This window comes from Podarcis cretensis, assembly GCF_951804945.1.
Source record: "Podarcis cretensis genome assembly, chromosome: 7".
NCBI lineage: Eukaryota > Metazoa > Chordata > Lepidosauria > Squamata > Lacertidae > Podarcis > Podarcis cretensis.
The window spans coordinates 78173231-78189187 of record NC_137176.1 but is presented as its reverse complement, the minus strand read 5'-3'; the positions used below and the strand labels follow the sequence as shown (position 1 = coordinate 78189187).

Genomic DNA, 15957 nt, shown 5'->3' with positions numbered 1-15957 from the left:
TCTCACAGTGAGGGAACGGCCAGAAGACCCTCAGAGCTGGACCTCAGTGTCCAGGCTGAACGATGGGGGTGGAGACGGTCTTTCAGGTATATAGGACTGAGGCTGTTTAGGGCTTTAAAGATCAGCACCAACACTTTGAATTGTGCTCGGAAATGAACTGGAAGCCAAATTAGCTCTTTCAGGACCAGTGTTATATGGTCCCGGCGGCCACTCCCAGTCACCAGTCTAGCTGCCGTATTCTGGATTAATTGTAGTTTCCAGGCCACCTTCAAAGGTAGCCCCACGTAGAGTGCATTGCAGTAGTCCAAGCGGGAGATAACTAGAGCATGCACCACTCTGGCGAGACAGTGCGTGGGCAGGTAGGGTCTTAGCCTGCGTACCAGATGGAGCTGGTAGACAGCTGCCCTGGATACAGAATTGACCTGTGCCTCCATGGACAGCTGTGAATCCAAAATGACTCCCAGGCTGCGCAGCTGGTCCTTCAGGGGCACAGTTACCCCATTCAGGACCAGGGAATCCTCCACACCTGCCCGCATGAGAACGAGACGGGGTAAAACCCCATGCTGTATGAGGATGGGAAGAAATGAGCAAGATGTTCAGGAAGCAGTGAACTTCACATGTGCATCCACTCATTCTTATGTTAGACAGACAGACAGACAGACAGACAGACAGACAGACAGACAGACACAGAAACGCACATACAGAGAGAGAGAGAGAGAGAGAGAGAGAGAAGCTTAATGCCAGCCATTTTACAAGACCTTCATTAGAACAAACCTGACCCCGTGTTGCTAGCCAGCAAAATTCAATTCAATTTAAGGTGAAGTATAAATCTAGTTGTAATAAAACCTGTTGTAAAAGAGGGCTGGTTGCATGTCAATTGGGATTATAAATGCTATGTGGAATGTGGTTTTTCAACATATTGAAGAGGAGATTCTTGCCGTTAACTATTCTGATTAGGTAGTGGATTGCTTGCAATTAAGGAGCAGGTTTCTAATAGCCACCCTTTCCTCAGAAATGATTTGTTAAGCTCGGTCAAGAATATTATCGATTACTTGCAAATGCCTGGTTTTTTTTTAATTATTGGGAGGTCCACAGGCATGTGGCTATGCTTGTAGAGCCAAGTGCTTTTAAAATGCAATGATAACACTATCACCTCGTTCTTAAAGAATTTCACTCTTACCCTACAGATGGAGACCGCTGATAAAACAGCACCACACAACCCCATTTGAATATATTTCTCCACCACGATATCTAAAGCTATCAGTCTGGCAGAGATCAAACAATAGGCGAACTGTGAAAGAGCTTCCCACCCCCTTGAAAGCCTTCCAAATGAGCCCAAACAAATTGGCAAAATGGCAGTCGCTGGTTCCATGTGAACTTGTGCACCTACCAACACCTCAAAATATGCTAAACAGGAAAAAAAATGGAAATGATCCACCCAAAAAAGCCCCCACCAAGATGACAAAACAGTTGCACAGAATTTGTATGTGCTAATTAAAATGCACAGATGAAAAGTTAGAAACAATCGCTCAAATATAAATGGAAAGACCACAGTGGGATCACCTGTGACCAGGTGAGCTGTGAGCCTCCTCAGTCCGACAAACAGGTGATCACTGTAGATGGGGAAACTCAAAGCTTCTTCTCTCCCTTTTTATGGTTCTTTCTTGTTGTTGTTGTTAAACCAGACTTGGCCTTGACCCTTCAGATAGAAAACTCCTTCAAATAAAGGAGTTTATGAAGCACTTTGACACTCAAAATATGCTAATTCTGCATGTTTGCATTTATTTCTATTGCTAACTATGCACACTATGATCTGTTTTTAAATACTTTGGGGTGGACTTTACTTCCAAACAATTCTCTATAGGGTTGGAATGTTAGTGGTGTCCTGTTGAAGGGTATAGAATCCTGACGCAGACAATTTTTGGACTTCAGTATTAAAATCTCCACTGATTATTGATATGCTTGAGTGGCTGGTCTTCGACACTTCCTCTCTTCTTCCCATGTTCCTCTTTCCAAAGATGCACAGTTTCCATAACAAAGCAAAACAAGAATTAAAGGGGGGTGGGTTCCTTCTTTGGATACAGGCATTCTGGGCGAGGTGGCCAAGAGAATACCTGTGGCAGTGCTGTGACTTTTTCAAACTTAGTAAAGGTAAAGGGACCCCTGACCATTAGGTCCAGTCGTGGCCGACTCTGGGGTTGCGGCGCTCATCTTGCTTTATTGTCTGAGGGAGCCGGCGTACAGCTTCCGGGTCATGTGGCCAGCATGACTAAGCCGCTTCTGGCGAACCACAGCAGCTCACGGAAACGCCGTTTACCTTCCCGCCAGAGCAGTACCTATTTATCTACTTGCACTTTGTGCTTTCGAACTGCTACGTTGGCAGGAGCAGGGACCGAGCAACGGGAGCTCACCCCGTCACGGGGATTCGAACCGCCGACCTTCTGATCGGCAAGTCCTAGGCTCTGTGGTTTAACCCACAGCGCCACCTGCGTTTCAAACTTAGAATCTTTTTAAAGCTTTTAGATTCGTTTTAAAAGCCTTTCTATGGTCCGTGGCAAACATCGCCCAGAACACCTGGACCCCATTTCTCATCGAGAGGCAAGGAAGATAAGGTGGCAGAGAAGACACCTGTGCTGCTACAGATAATGGAATAGCTCTCCACCCCAAAAATGGGGAGGGAAAAGTGGGATGGGGGGGGAGAGGTGGAGAAGAAATGGGATGGAAGGAAGAGAATAGCCTTGTTGCTGCTATTGCTGCAAAGAGGAGTCTGTGGCACAATCTCTTGTGCCAGCCCTGAACCTCAGAAATAAATGGTTAGCAAAAGATTAACCACTCCAGAGAATTTTTAAAAAGAGCTGTATTTACTACTGTTCAATGACTGGGAGTCAGAAATCCTTGCCTTTCGATCAGCCAGAAGTTTACTAGCAGAAACTATTCTACCTTGTGGCCGCTGATGCCCAAGGCAAATTGTGCACCTGTTCTGCCCTACCCAGTTCCATTGCTTATTCCACCATGCCACTCATATTAAAAATGCAACACTGGTTAAAACATTTTTAACCAGTTATAGACATCAGTCCACCTGCCTCACCACAGCATGTCAACAAGCTGTCCTTGAATCTTTTTTTTATAAAATTCAACGTATGCGCAACAGAGTTTTGAAATAAATTTAGGGATGGACGGATCAGACTATTTCAGGCCCAGGTCAGTTTCTCATAGATTTATTCATAAATCCGTTTCATCCTGTTATCACAGTATTTTGTAACCACGCATTAAACAAGAAAGTACAGTTCATATTAAAATCTGCAACAATCAAATTCCTCAACCATCCCCAAGCGTATTTCCTTGCAATGGGTGCAAAATTTAGTAGTGTTACAAAGTTCTTCCTGCAACGGTTTCTTTATGATAATCCCTAGAAGCTGCTAATTTAGCTTACAAAGTTTATACCTTCATTTCTCAGGAACTAGAAGACATAGCAATAGATATGCTACTTTTTCTTACATGGTTATTCTTTTTTTTATTATTGCCGGGAAAATGGCAGGCAAGTGTCAGAGACACCTATCGGCTTTTGCCCGTGGTAACACAATTCCTTCCGTTTGCCATTTTGTGAACTTTCGGTTCTTCTTCTGCCGACTCCTATAAATATTCAGAGCTTTTGATTCCCTCCCCAACAAAGGCTATTTCTGGTCCCCTGCCATTTTGTGGAGCTTTTGCTCTTTAGATGTGTATGTTATGTGTATTTATTTTTAGGCTGTGTCCTTCTCCATACTGTAGCACATACCTCTTCCTTCGGAAAATGAAAGGCAACAAATGGATTTCTCTCCATTTATTATCTGTACAGGCTACTGGCAAAGGGCCCGTATTTACCCAAGTATTTTCTAAAAGGATATTCACTGAGGTTGGAGAAAGTAAAAACCTCTCTATCATTATACTAGAACTGGGGTCCATCCAACAAAGCTGAATGCTGAAACTTAATTCAGGGCAGACAAAACAAATTATTTCTTCATATAATACTTAAACTATGGAATAGTATACCTGAAGGAGTGTCTCCACCCCCATCGTTCAGCCCAGACACTGAGGTCCAGCGCTGAGGGCCTTCTGGCGGTTCCCTCACTGCAAGAAGCCAAGTTACAGGGAACCAGGCAGAGGGCCTTCTCGGTGGTGGCACCTGCCCTGTGGAACGCCCTCCCATCAGATGTCAAAGAGAAGAACAACTACCAGACTTTTAGAAGACATCTGAAAGCAGCCCTGTTTAGGGAAGCTTTTAAGGTTTAATAGACCACTGTATTTTAATACTCTGTTGGAAGCCACGCAGAGTGGCTGGGGAAACCCAGCCAGATGGACGGGGTAAAAATAATAAATTCTATTCTATTCTATTCACTGCCGCAAGAGGTAGCGATGGCCGGCCACCAACCAAGATGGCTTTAAGATGGATTTGGCAAATTCGTGGAGGATAATGGCTTCTAACCATGGTGGCCAAGAATGAGTTCCAGTATGCCTCTTCTTTGTACACCCAGTTTCTGGGGAGTTCAAGTGGGAAGAGTGTTGTTGCATTCCTGTCCTGCTTGCAAACTTTCTGTAGGCATCTGATTGGCGACCGAGAAATTAGGATGCTGGACTAGACGGGCCTTTGGTCTGATCCAGGAGGGCTCTCCTAAGGAGATTTACATTGCTAAGAGAGAAAGGATCAGTATTTAATTGCTTAAAGAGAAGTGAAGTTTTTTAAAAAATATATATGGAAAGGCCCCAAACCACACATTATTATACAGATAACGGGAGTCTGGATATGTGCTTTCCCCCTAATTCATAGAAACACACAATCATTTCCCCTCGCACCAGATATTAGAAAGTTGTATCATAATGACTTCTGCACCTGCAGAATCCCACCACCACCACCGTTACACGCTAGTTCTTAAAAATAGGGAAGGAAATTGGTGGGGGGAAAACATTGTCATTCTGCTTAAGATGTGATCCTTCTTCCTTGGAAGTAAATCCTACTGAGATCAACAGAATTTACTTTTCAGGAAACATGTTCAGGATTGGGTTTAAGGGAGCAATCTTTCAAAATTAAATGTACTGCTGTGGTATTGGCACTTTTCCATTCATTCTTTGGGGGAATTAATTAATTTGGGACCACATGAAAGATGAATAGAGTTTCCATAATGAATTGAATGCCCAAGAGATGCTAAGACCTGCATTCTGATTACTCGCTTCCCCCACTTTCCTGTCTTATCTTATGACCTGGACTTTATGCAGCCTGAAGGGAGCTCAGCATGATTAACAGGTTTGGTCTGATATAAGCAGCTGCCCATGCTAAACACTCATGGCATACAAAGAATGCAGTCACTATCTTTCCTTTCTTACTCTTCCTCCTCCTCCTCCTCCCTTTGCCTTTTTAAATTCGTTGGCTGACCCGCTGTCAAATAACCCATGCAGCAATAATTCACTGGACTGAACTGAAAATTGCACAAAATTACAGTAGATTACAGATACTGCAGGACGCAGCAAGACATTTCTCTACCCTGAAAAGTTTTGCCTATGGTGATTCATGCCATTGAAGAATGCACATATGAAACTGGATGCACGAGAGTGTTCATTTTCTCTGTAAACCTTATAAAAAGACATAAGCAGCAGGACAGTACAGTGGTACCTCGGGTTACAAACGTTTCAGGTTACTGACGCTTCAGGTTACAGACTCTGCTAACCCAGATATAGTACCTCGGGTTAAGAACTTTGCTTCAGGATGAGAACAGAAATCGTGCTCCGGCGGCACAGCAGCAGCAGGAGGCCCCATTAGCTAAAGTGGTGCTTCAGGTTAAGAACAGTTTGAGGTTAAGAACGGACCGCAGGAATGAATTAAGTACTTAACCCGAGGTACCACTGTATTCTCAAAGGCGCAGGTTTTTCTTCTTCTTCTTCTGTTTTCCAATTTCAATGCAGCCTCAGGGCCGGCCCACCCATGAGGTCAAGGGAGGTGACCGCCTCAGGTGGCAGGGACCCCAGGGCCAGCATATCCTGATGTCAATCTTTCCTCACCCCCTGTTCCTGATGTACAGTGGTACCTCGGGTTAAGTACTTAATTCGTTCCAGAGGTCCGTTCTTAACCTGAAACTGTTCTTAACCTGAAGCACCACTTTAGCTAATGGGGCCTCCTGCAGCTGCCGCACCGCTGGAGCACGATTTCTGTTCTCATCCTGAAGCAAAGTTCTTAACCCGAGGTAATATTTCTGGGTTAGTGGAATCTGTAACCTGAAGTGTATGTAACCTGAAGCGTATGTAACCTGAGGTCCCACTGTATATCTTCACCCATCCTGTATTCCCTGATGGGAAGGGGACGGCACCTTGGGGGCCAAAATGTCTCTGTGCAGCCTCTTCCACTGCATCTGAGCACCTGGCCCAGCCCTGTCCAGTGCATCTGAGGTTAGAGAGTCCAGGGCAGTGGCACATGCAACTCTCCCTAGCACCTGCTGCAGACCATTGCCCATGGTAGAGCTCCAGGCCCCCCAAGTAGTGGTTCCTCCCGCCTGTCCCCATCAGCAAAAAGATCTCCCACTCCCCAGTTCACTTTCACGACATTTGTGCAACGGGAAAAGTCCAGTTCTCCTACCGTAACTGCTCCCCTGTAAGCAGGACCTCGGCCATGTGCTCCAGCTCGGTCGCTCTCTGCTGCATGGTGCCCAGGCTGCTTTCTTCCATCTCGCCACTAACCTGGCCAGGTGCACACAAGAGCCAGAAGGTTAAGAGGGAGCAGGTGTGGATTCCTTCCTCAGCCTCTCCAGTGCTCAAAGCTGCTGCTTTGCAATCTAACCTCCCAAACACCAGTTTGCTCAGTTGGTTAGGGCGTGGTGCTGATAGCGTCAAGGCCGTGGGTTTGATCCCCACATGGGCCACCTTGATATACCTGCATTGCAGGGGGTTGAGCTAAATGTCCCTCGGGGTCCCTTTCAACTCTGAGAAACCTCAACATCAACCTGAGCCCCCCTCCAGCAGCCCAATTCTGTGCCTAACCCCCTCCCCTCCGTCCCTCACGGTCAGTGGCGTAGCGTGGGGGTGCAGGGGGGGCCGGGCGCAACATCTGGGAGTTAGGGTTAGGGGGCGCAAATCCACGGGTTAGGGGGCGCAAATTACTTGCCTTGCCCCGGGTGCTGACAACCCACGCTACGCCACTGCTCACGGTGGCATCTTCCACTCTAAGCTTTGCGCTCTCCAGAGACCATTTCTGACCCGCTTCAATTAAAACTTCTTTCGCCCGTTGGCTCGCTGCATCTCTGTTTCACCTCCTGCCCTTGAGCTCTTTCGCAACTGGCAACGCGCAAACGCGTTTTATTCCTCGCTTTCACAAGTTTCCCTTTTCTCCTCGCGCGCTCCTCTCTTCTTTGCAGGAACCGAGGAGCTGCCTCGCTCCGATCTGTCCTGCAAACCTTGCATTCAAGCGCTCTCGGGCAGATTCCTCCCACCCCCTTCTCCCCCCTTCATTTCACGTTGCAATAATTTTGCATGCGGCAGTTTGGGAATGTTAGCTGCGGACGGGTCGAAGGGAACGAACGCAGCCCTTCTCCCTCCCCTCCGATCCTGCCGCAGGGAGAAATATAAAAGCAGATTCTCTGTCTCCGGAGCATTGCATTCTTGCATCATCAGTCACGGGAGGAAAAGCCACCGGAGGCTCTCCAAGCTCAAACAGAAACTACCACCACCCACCCCGGGCTTTCCACTCACCTGGGTTGGGGGAAAGTCGTGCGTTCCTTCTGCAGGCGATCAAAAAAGATCCCCCCGCTGGCTTTCTTGTTGTGGTGTGTGACAGGCAGCTGGCGAGGGAGACACGTGGTTGCAGCAGAGGCGATCCAGCCGAGGCGCCAGCGACCCCCTCCGTCCGGCACTGGCTGGGGACAGGCGCTGCTTGCGCAAAGCGTGCGCTCAATGTCAGCTGCGGCGCAGGATGATCCAGTTCAGGGCAAGGGCGGCGGCGGAGGGGGGTTGGGAAGGCTTGAAAGGCGAGGTGGGGAGAGGGAGGGAGGGCTCACCTCTTCATTTACCACCAGCGACCTTTCACAAGATTGCAGAGCGAGCTAGCGAAATGGAGAGGCGGCGCTTCTTTTTGCGCGCCTTGCCTGCTTGCTGAACAGGGGAAGCAACTCCAGCTGCTTGGGTCCCCCCTCCCCTTCCCCCCTCGACTTAACTGAGTTCTTCCTGTTCTTCTTCCTTCCACAACAGCTGGGGGGGGGGAGAGAGAGAGAGGAGGAGAGAAAAATGGGTCAAAGGGGGATCGTGGTCGATTAAGAAGCTGCGCTGCGTTTCTTCTTCCTAAGTATAAGTACAGTAACAGAAAGGCAATCGGGGCTCCGCCAGCCAGCCAGCCAAGTGCGGTGGTGCAGAATGGGAGATCATGAGCTGGCAAGGTCCAGGTCATAGCTGTCAACCTTCCCTTTTTTTGCGGGAAATTCCCTTATTCCAGCACCGTTTCCCGCTGCTATCCCGGATTGTTAGATATCCCTTAGACTGTCCCCGGGACAGGTGAGGCTGCTGATCCCTTATTTTCGAGGCTGCTGATCCCTTATTTTCAAATCTGAAAATTGACAGCTGTGGTCCAGGTTCAGCTCTCCCCGGGTGACCGTGGGCCATATGCTTATCTGCCTCTACCTCGCAGGGCTGTTGTGGAGCAAAAGGGGGAGGACATTTCTCTGATCAAAATAGGGACGTGTTATTCCACAATAATTTTATTATTTGTACCCTGCCCACTCTGGGCAGCTTCGAACATATATAAAAACATTAAACATTAAAAAAGAAGATGTCTTCTAAAGCTTGTATAGTTATTTATCTCTTTGGCTAGGGGTCACATACCCTCCAACATTTCTCCGATGAAAATAGGGACATCCGATGGAAACGCAGGACATTCCAGGATCATATCAGAAACTGGGATGGCTTCTGTAAATCTGGGACTGTCCCTGGAAAATAGGGACACTTGGAGGGTCTGGGAAGAGGAACAGCTCCAGATGAAACTCTACAGAGGGAGGTCGAAATCTCGGGGGGCCCTCACAAATTATCTCGTCAAACATTTTTATAATTTTCTTTCAAGATCAAATCAATATTACTTTGATCAGTTGTTGTGGGGTCCCATAGGCCAATGCCTACTTTGCAAGCAAGACCTTCATGCTGTGAGTGCCTCCTCCATAAGCTCAGGTTGTTTATATGTAAACCATTTATCATGAAATATATATGCCCCTCATTCCAAGGAAAAAGAGGGCTAGGTAAACATCTGGAATCTCGCACTGCTTGGAGATTGGGGTGTGTACATCAGTAATATATACAGCAGGCATGTCCAACCAGTAGATCATGATCCCTGGCTGTTCCTGGTAGATCATGGGATCATCCCCCAAAAAGGTCAGCAACTCTGCTCAATCCTCCCCAACCCAACCCTTGGCAGAGTCAGTGTGGTGTAGTGGTTAAGAGCGGTGGACTCGTAATTTGGTGAACCGGATTGGATTCCTTGCTTCTCTACATGCAGCTGCTGGGTGACCTTGGGCTAGTCACACTTCTTTGAAGTCTCTCAGCCTCACTCACCTCACAGAGTGTTTGTTGTGGGGGGGGAAGGGAAAGGAGATTCTTAGCCACTTTGAGACTCCTTAGGGTAGTGATAAAGCGGGATATCAAATCCAAACTCTTCTTGGCAACCTTCCCTTTCCACCCACCCACCCCACGCATGCTCCTCCTCCCTCCAATGATAATGGGTAAATCACTACCAGTTGTTTTTTAAAAAAAACAAAACTGGGAGTAGATCACAGTCCCTTGGACATTCCTGATATACAGTATATAAACTTTTGAACCGACCTCTGCTCTGAAGGCTCCTGCCCTCTAATTCCAAATGTGTGTCATGATCTGCTTCACTGCATAAAAGGTAAAGGGACCCCTGACCATTAGGTCCGGTCGCGGCCGACTCTGGGGTTGCAGCACTCATCTCGCTTTATTGGCCGAGGGAGCCAGTGTACAGCTTCCAGGTCATGTGGCCAGCATGACTAACCCGCTTCTGGCGAACCAGAGCAGCGCACGAAAACGCTGTTTACCTTCCCACCAGACCTATTTATCTACTTGCACTTTGACATGCTTTCAAACTGCTAGGTTGGCAGGAACAGGGACCGAGCAACGGGAGCTCACCCCGTCACAGGGATTCGAACCGTCAACGTTCTGATCGGCAAGTCCTAGGCTCTGTGGTTTAACCCACAGCGCCATAGTCTTCCCTTTATCTCTGCTTCTTTTAATTCTCTCTGCATTACACAGGTCCATTGGCTGAGGTAGACTTCTGAGTGCCAGCATGCATTTCCACTCATCCTGGTACGCTTGTGCCACACTGCACACAGATGTGAGAAAATAACCACACCGAATAGAACCAAACAACAAAGACCTTGCAGCACCTTAAATACTAGGGGTTGTGTCCCACAGTAGTCCTACTCAGAGTAGACCTAGCCTAGTGAAATGATTAGGACTAATTTAGGTGCATTAATTTTGATGTATCTTATTTGAGAGGGGGAAATAACTGGATACCACCTTTCTGAGAGTAAGAGCCGTTTGCCAGTGGAATGGTCTCCCTCGGGAAGTGATGGACTCTCCTTCCTTGGAGGTTTTTAAGCAGAGGTTGGGTGGCCACCTGTCATGGATGCTTTAGCTGAGAGCCCTGCATTTCAGGGGGTTGGACTAGATGACCCTTGGGGTCCCTTCCAACTCTACGATTCTATGAACCCCAGCACATTTATTATTATGGCACAAGCTTTCATGGAGTAGACTACCTTTCATCAGATGCATAAAATGTTATCCTGAGTTACAAGTGTACACCTGGGGGTGGGGGCAGAACTGTAAACAGTGCAACCAGAGGGAAATGAAATACAGAAAGTACAAGAAGGATAACAAAAGCATTTGGGGAGCTCCTGCAGACAACCTGTGTATTTCACATTTATCCTGATTTTCTTGGACAAAGCTCATGTGCCAATAGTTAACCTGGGTTTGAATTTACACACACCCTAGTGGAAAAGAGACGACTGTAACAAAATGGTTTATCGATTCACCATGATCAGTCCAGAAACTTTCTGGGAGGGCGACATTTGACCTTGGGTGTGAGGTTCCTGCTGGAGACACATTAGATATCTACATTTCCCCCCCCAAAACAATCCAAGTTTGTTATGGTTTTGCCAACAGCAGTGTTGCCTGATAATGGTCTCCTTGGCATCTTACCAGACATGCTTTTCTTATCAAGTAGCGTCAACACAGGTGCCAAAGTCACACATTGGCTGTCAATTCTCTTCGGTACAAGGTTCGAACTCCCAAGAATCTTGCACGCAGCTGGACTTTTAAATTGGGGTCATCCATTTTAGACCCACCATGGCTGTTCTGACGTTTAATGAATTCAGTGGTGCCTTAGAGCTAGCATGGCTGGAGTAACAGCTATTAAGGTAGCCTATTCCCAGATGTTGCTGGGTCTCTAAAAAGTAATTTTTATTGATTTTATGGAATACAAAGATTCAGAATAACCATACAGTGTGGAAGGCACTTAGTTCAAGAAATAATTAATACAGAAATATGCAATAAACGAAAGAAAAATTCAGGATGCAGGGGTAGGAAGGGTACCGATTAGGAGTTTATTTACATATTTCTTAACTATAAACAGAACACAGAAAGATTTGTCTTGGATTTATGCATTGATGTATATAAAGAGCATAGTGGGAAGGGGGAGGGAAGATTGTCATCTTAGAGCAACCATGGATCTGAATGCTGGTCACAAAGGATGACATGTAAAGTCATCCTTTACATAATTAATAACATCATAACATATTACAAATAATTTGTTTTGCCCTCTTGCTACTCTTAAAGTACAAGTGAGTTTTTCCCAATAAGGCTATCTCCCACGGTTTGTTGTACCAGGTTAAGAGGGTAGCCCCATTTAAATCTTTCCAGTGTTTGGTGATAATTCCACTGGCAGCGAACGTTGAATGAGACACCATCTCTCTGCAGTGTGCGGGTATATCTCCAGCTTCAGACAAACTGAGGTGGGGAAGTGACCACACGGTTAACAATTTAACTATTTCTTGACAAACTGAGTTCCAGAAGGGTTGTATTTTGGGAATCCACCAACCGGTTTCAAACTTCCTGTACTAATGAGAAATAATTTGATTTCCCCCGAGTATTGTCATATGTCCTTTTCTTTTTATTGCTGCTCAAAATGTTCACAGTTTACTCCCTTCCTTCCTTCCGTGGCTTCACTATTCTGCAGCCAGAACCCATTGCTTATTTCTGCCTTATTTCCTGGCTCAATGTAACATCCCTGAGTAATTCTGCTGTCAGTCAAAGTAGAGTGACTGTCCCAGGGAGCAGATGAAGGGTAATGTGGAGGCAAGTGGTCTCTTCCCTGCCCTGGCCCTGTGGACTACATTACATTACCTAAGCAAGCTGACTATCTCCAAGTGCTGTGGAAGATGGTGGTCCCTCAATAGCATGGAAGCAAGATTCAACTGCCACTCAATCAGTTTTGGGATTGGGGTGGGAGAAATCACCCTTCTCAACAGGCAGCAAAATGTATTTTATTTATATATATATATAAATTTTTAAACATAAATGCAGAAATAAAAACAATGAAACATATATCATAACATATTTTCTTAGCTTCATTGGACTCCCTCACGTCTCCCGCTCCCACTTGCATCATTGTCAATTCTTACCCGCAATTTATCATCTTGTTTACATTCTTATATCCCATTCATTTAAAATATAATCTAATAATCCTCCCAAAGATTTATGTTTTTTCCTCAATCTCACTTGTCATCCTAATTCCATCTAGTTTAGTGGTGCTCAATTATTTATGATCTAGCATCCTTCTTAACATTCAACCAAATTACAATGCTTTTTTAAATAAATCTTAAATTTCTTCCAGTCTTCTTCAACCTTCTCTTCTCCCAGATCTCGGATTCTGCCGGTCATCTCGGCTAGTTCCATATAGTCTATCAGGTGCATCTGCCACTCTTCCAGTGTGGGTAGATCTTGGGTTTTCCAGTGCTTAGCGATAAGTATCCTTGCTGCTGTTGTTGCATACATAAAAAATGTTCGGTCCTTCCTTAACACCTTCTGGCCGACAATGCCCAGAAGGAAGGCCTCTGGTTTCTTAGTGAAGGTATACTTAAATACCTTTTTCAGCTCATTATATATCATTTCCCAGAAAGCCTTCACTCTAGGGCAAGTCCACCAGAGGTGAAAGAATGTTCCTTCATTTTCTTTACATTTCCAACATTTATTATCAGACAAATGGTATATTTTGGCAAGTTTAACTGGGGTCATGTACCATCTATATATCATTTTCATTACATTTTCCTTCAAAGCATTACATGCAGTGAAGTTCAACCCAATGGTCCACAACCTTTCCCAGTCCTCAAACATAATGTTGTGCCCAATGTCCTGTGCCCACTTTATCATAGCCGATTTAGCCATTTCATCTTGTGTATTCCATTTTAACAGCAAGTTATACATTCTTAAAAGTACCTTAGTCTTAGGCTCTAACAGTTCTGTTTCCAATTTCGATTTCTCCACCTGGAACCCTAGCTTTTTGTCATTTTTAAAAACTTCTTTAATCTGAGCGTAGTGTAGCCAGTCTCGCACTTTATCCTTCATTTTCTCCAAACTCTGCAATTTCCAAATGTCTCCATCTTTTTCTAGTATTTCCCAATATTTTGGCCATTTGGCCTCCATATTGGGTCTTTTTCGGGCCTTAGCTTCCAGCGGTGAAAGCCACCTTGGAGTTTTATTTTCCAATAAGTCTTTATATTTTGTCCAGACATTAAACACTGCTTTTCTGACAATATGATTCTTAAAGGCCTTATTGATCTTAACCTTGTCATACCATAAGTATGCATGCCAACCAAAAGCATTGTTAAAACCTTCCAGATCCAGAACGTCAGTGTCCTCGAGAAGTAGCCAGTCTTTTAGCCAGCAGAAAGCTGCGGCCTCATAGTACAACTTTAGGTCTGGCAGGGCAAAGCCCCCTCTTTCTTTCGCATCAGTTAATATCTTAAACTTAATTCTGGGCTTTTTGCCCTGCCAGACAAACTTAGAGATGTCTCTCTGCCACTTCCGGAAGCACTCCGTCTTGTCCACAATCTGTAGTGTTTGAAACAAAAACAACATTTTTGGCAATACATTCATCTTAATAGCAGCAATTCGGCCTAACAAAGAAAGTTTCAATTTTGTCCAACTGTCTAAGTCTCTTTTAATTTCAGACCAACATTTTTCATAGTTATCCTTAAAAAGACTCAGATTTTTTGCTGTTATGTTTACCCCTAGGTACTTTACTTTTTTAACCACAGTTAGTTCTGTCTCTCTCTGAAACCGTTCTGACTCTGTATCTGTCAAATTTTTTCCCAGCACCTTAGTTTTCTGTTTGTTTAATTTGAATCCCGCCACCCGACCAAAGTCTTGAATCAATTGTAACACTCTTTTCGTACTAGATTCTGGCTCCTGCAGGGTCAAAACTAGGTCATCTGCAAAAGCTTTAAGTTTGTATTGTTTCCCTCCGACCAGGCAGCAAAATGTATTAAGCTGGTGCCAACGCTTCAAAAACTTACCAGTTGCAAGTAATTGCACGACAGCTTAGCAAAAGAAATAAGACTCTTTGCCATGTGTTTATTTGCTTTGCTTCCATTTATCTAATGAAATCATGTCAGTTCTCTAGTTTTGCTTTTACTTGAAGTCTATCAAATGTAATGTTTAGTTTTCATTTTGATCAGGTGCAACCAGAACTTGATTTTCCCCCAGTTTCAATTATGTTTAGCTTTTATTTTATTCTGCCTATTACAAAACAACAAACCTTATGCGTGTGAGATTATCTCCTAGGAAGAGTAATTTGGGGGCGAGGGAGATAATCACAACTTTGCAACTACCTAATTTGGTTGTTACAGTGTCACTTCACTGGCCTGATTCACACTTAATGTCCAGCCATGGTTTGTTTTAAAGCCCATGAGTTAACCACAAGTTGTCCCTCAGATGATCAAATAAACCACAGCTTTATCTCCATTTTTTTTATTTTGTTTTCCAGCTGCTCTTGCCTTGTTCCTTTGTAGCTTAGTAAGGATCGGAGGAATGGCTAAACATTCCTAATGCTCAAATGGCACATAACTCTAAGCCACAATAGTTAAAACAAACCAAGTATTATAAACCAACAACAAATAATGGCTTCAGAGCAGTAATTTAACAAACCATGGCTTAGCATTATGTGCAAACTAGGCCATTTTATGACTAAGTTTATGAAAATAGAAATAGAATTTTCACTTAGTACAACAAGAGAGATTGGCAGTCTTGAACTAGGCCTACATGTGACGAAAGTGTTATGTGCTGAAGTTATCACCCTGGGCCAGCAGGGGGATACTGTAGATAGTTCAGGTCCACATATGCAAATAAGGGATCAAAAGTGAAGTTCAGTGATTGGATAGTTACAGAAAATGGTTACTGTTGCGTTCTAGTGAAGCTCTATATAAGCAGGCTGGCTGAACCCTTCAGTTCAGTTCAGTTCTGGCCTGTGAATAAACAAGAGCTGTTTGAAGAATCGCTGTGTCGTCAGATATGTTCACCCACAACTTAACAAAAAGTGTGACTTACTCTGTGCAAAATACAAATCTATGGCTTTGGTGGTCCCACTAGAAATCTAATGAGGGTTGCAGGATCTGTTGGGAGTGCTAATGCTGTGAACCTTCCATCATACCCTCAGTCTGCAATTATGTGCAAATAAGCCTTATATTTAGTTACCTTCTAATGTGAGCTTAAGTTGGGGAGATAGCAGCAGCCTTCTCACAAATACATACTTGCTATCTACAAATACATACTTGTATATTGGATGGGTGGTGCTGGTTGTCTCTGCTGCATTTCGGATCTGCTCAGTAGATATTATGGTCCCCATACGTTAGTTGTTGTAATTTACATTGCCATTGAAGAGGA

General features: G+C 44.9%; 1 protein-coding gene across 3 annotated transcripts in view; it reads right to left on the bottom strand.

Annotated features, from left to right (window-relative positions):
• The window catches only part of DEPTOR (DEP domain containing MTOR interacting protein), a 65317-nt gene extending 57216 nt beyond the window's left edge, over window positions 1-8101 (bottom strand). Inside the window, exons 1-2 of one of the 3 annotated variants that reach the window (XM_079984425.1) lie at window positions 7714-8101; window positions 6605-6705 (exon numbers count right to left, since the gene is read on the bottom strand). In XM_079984425.1, the coding sequence (XP_079840551.1) occupies window positions 6605-6693 (89 nt within the window). In that variant the 5' untranslated portion in view covers window positions 6694-6705; window positions 7714-8101. Of the gene's footprint in view, window positions 1-6604; window positions 7014-7159; window positions 7437-7713 lie in introns of those variants that run through there. The other 2 variants (XM_079984427.1, XM_079984426.1) reach the window with 2 other exon arrangements.
• Between the last annotated feature and the right edge of the window lie 7856 nt (window positions 8102-15957).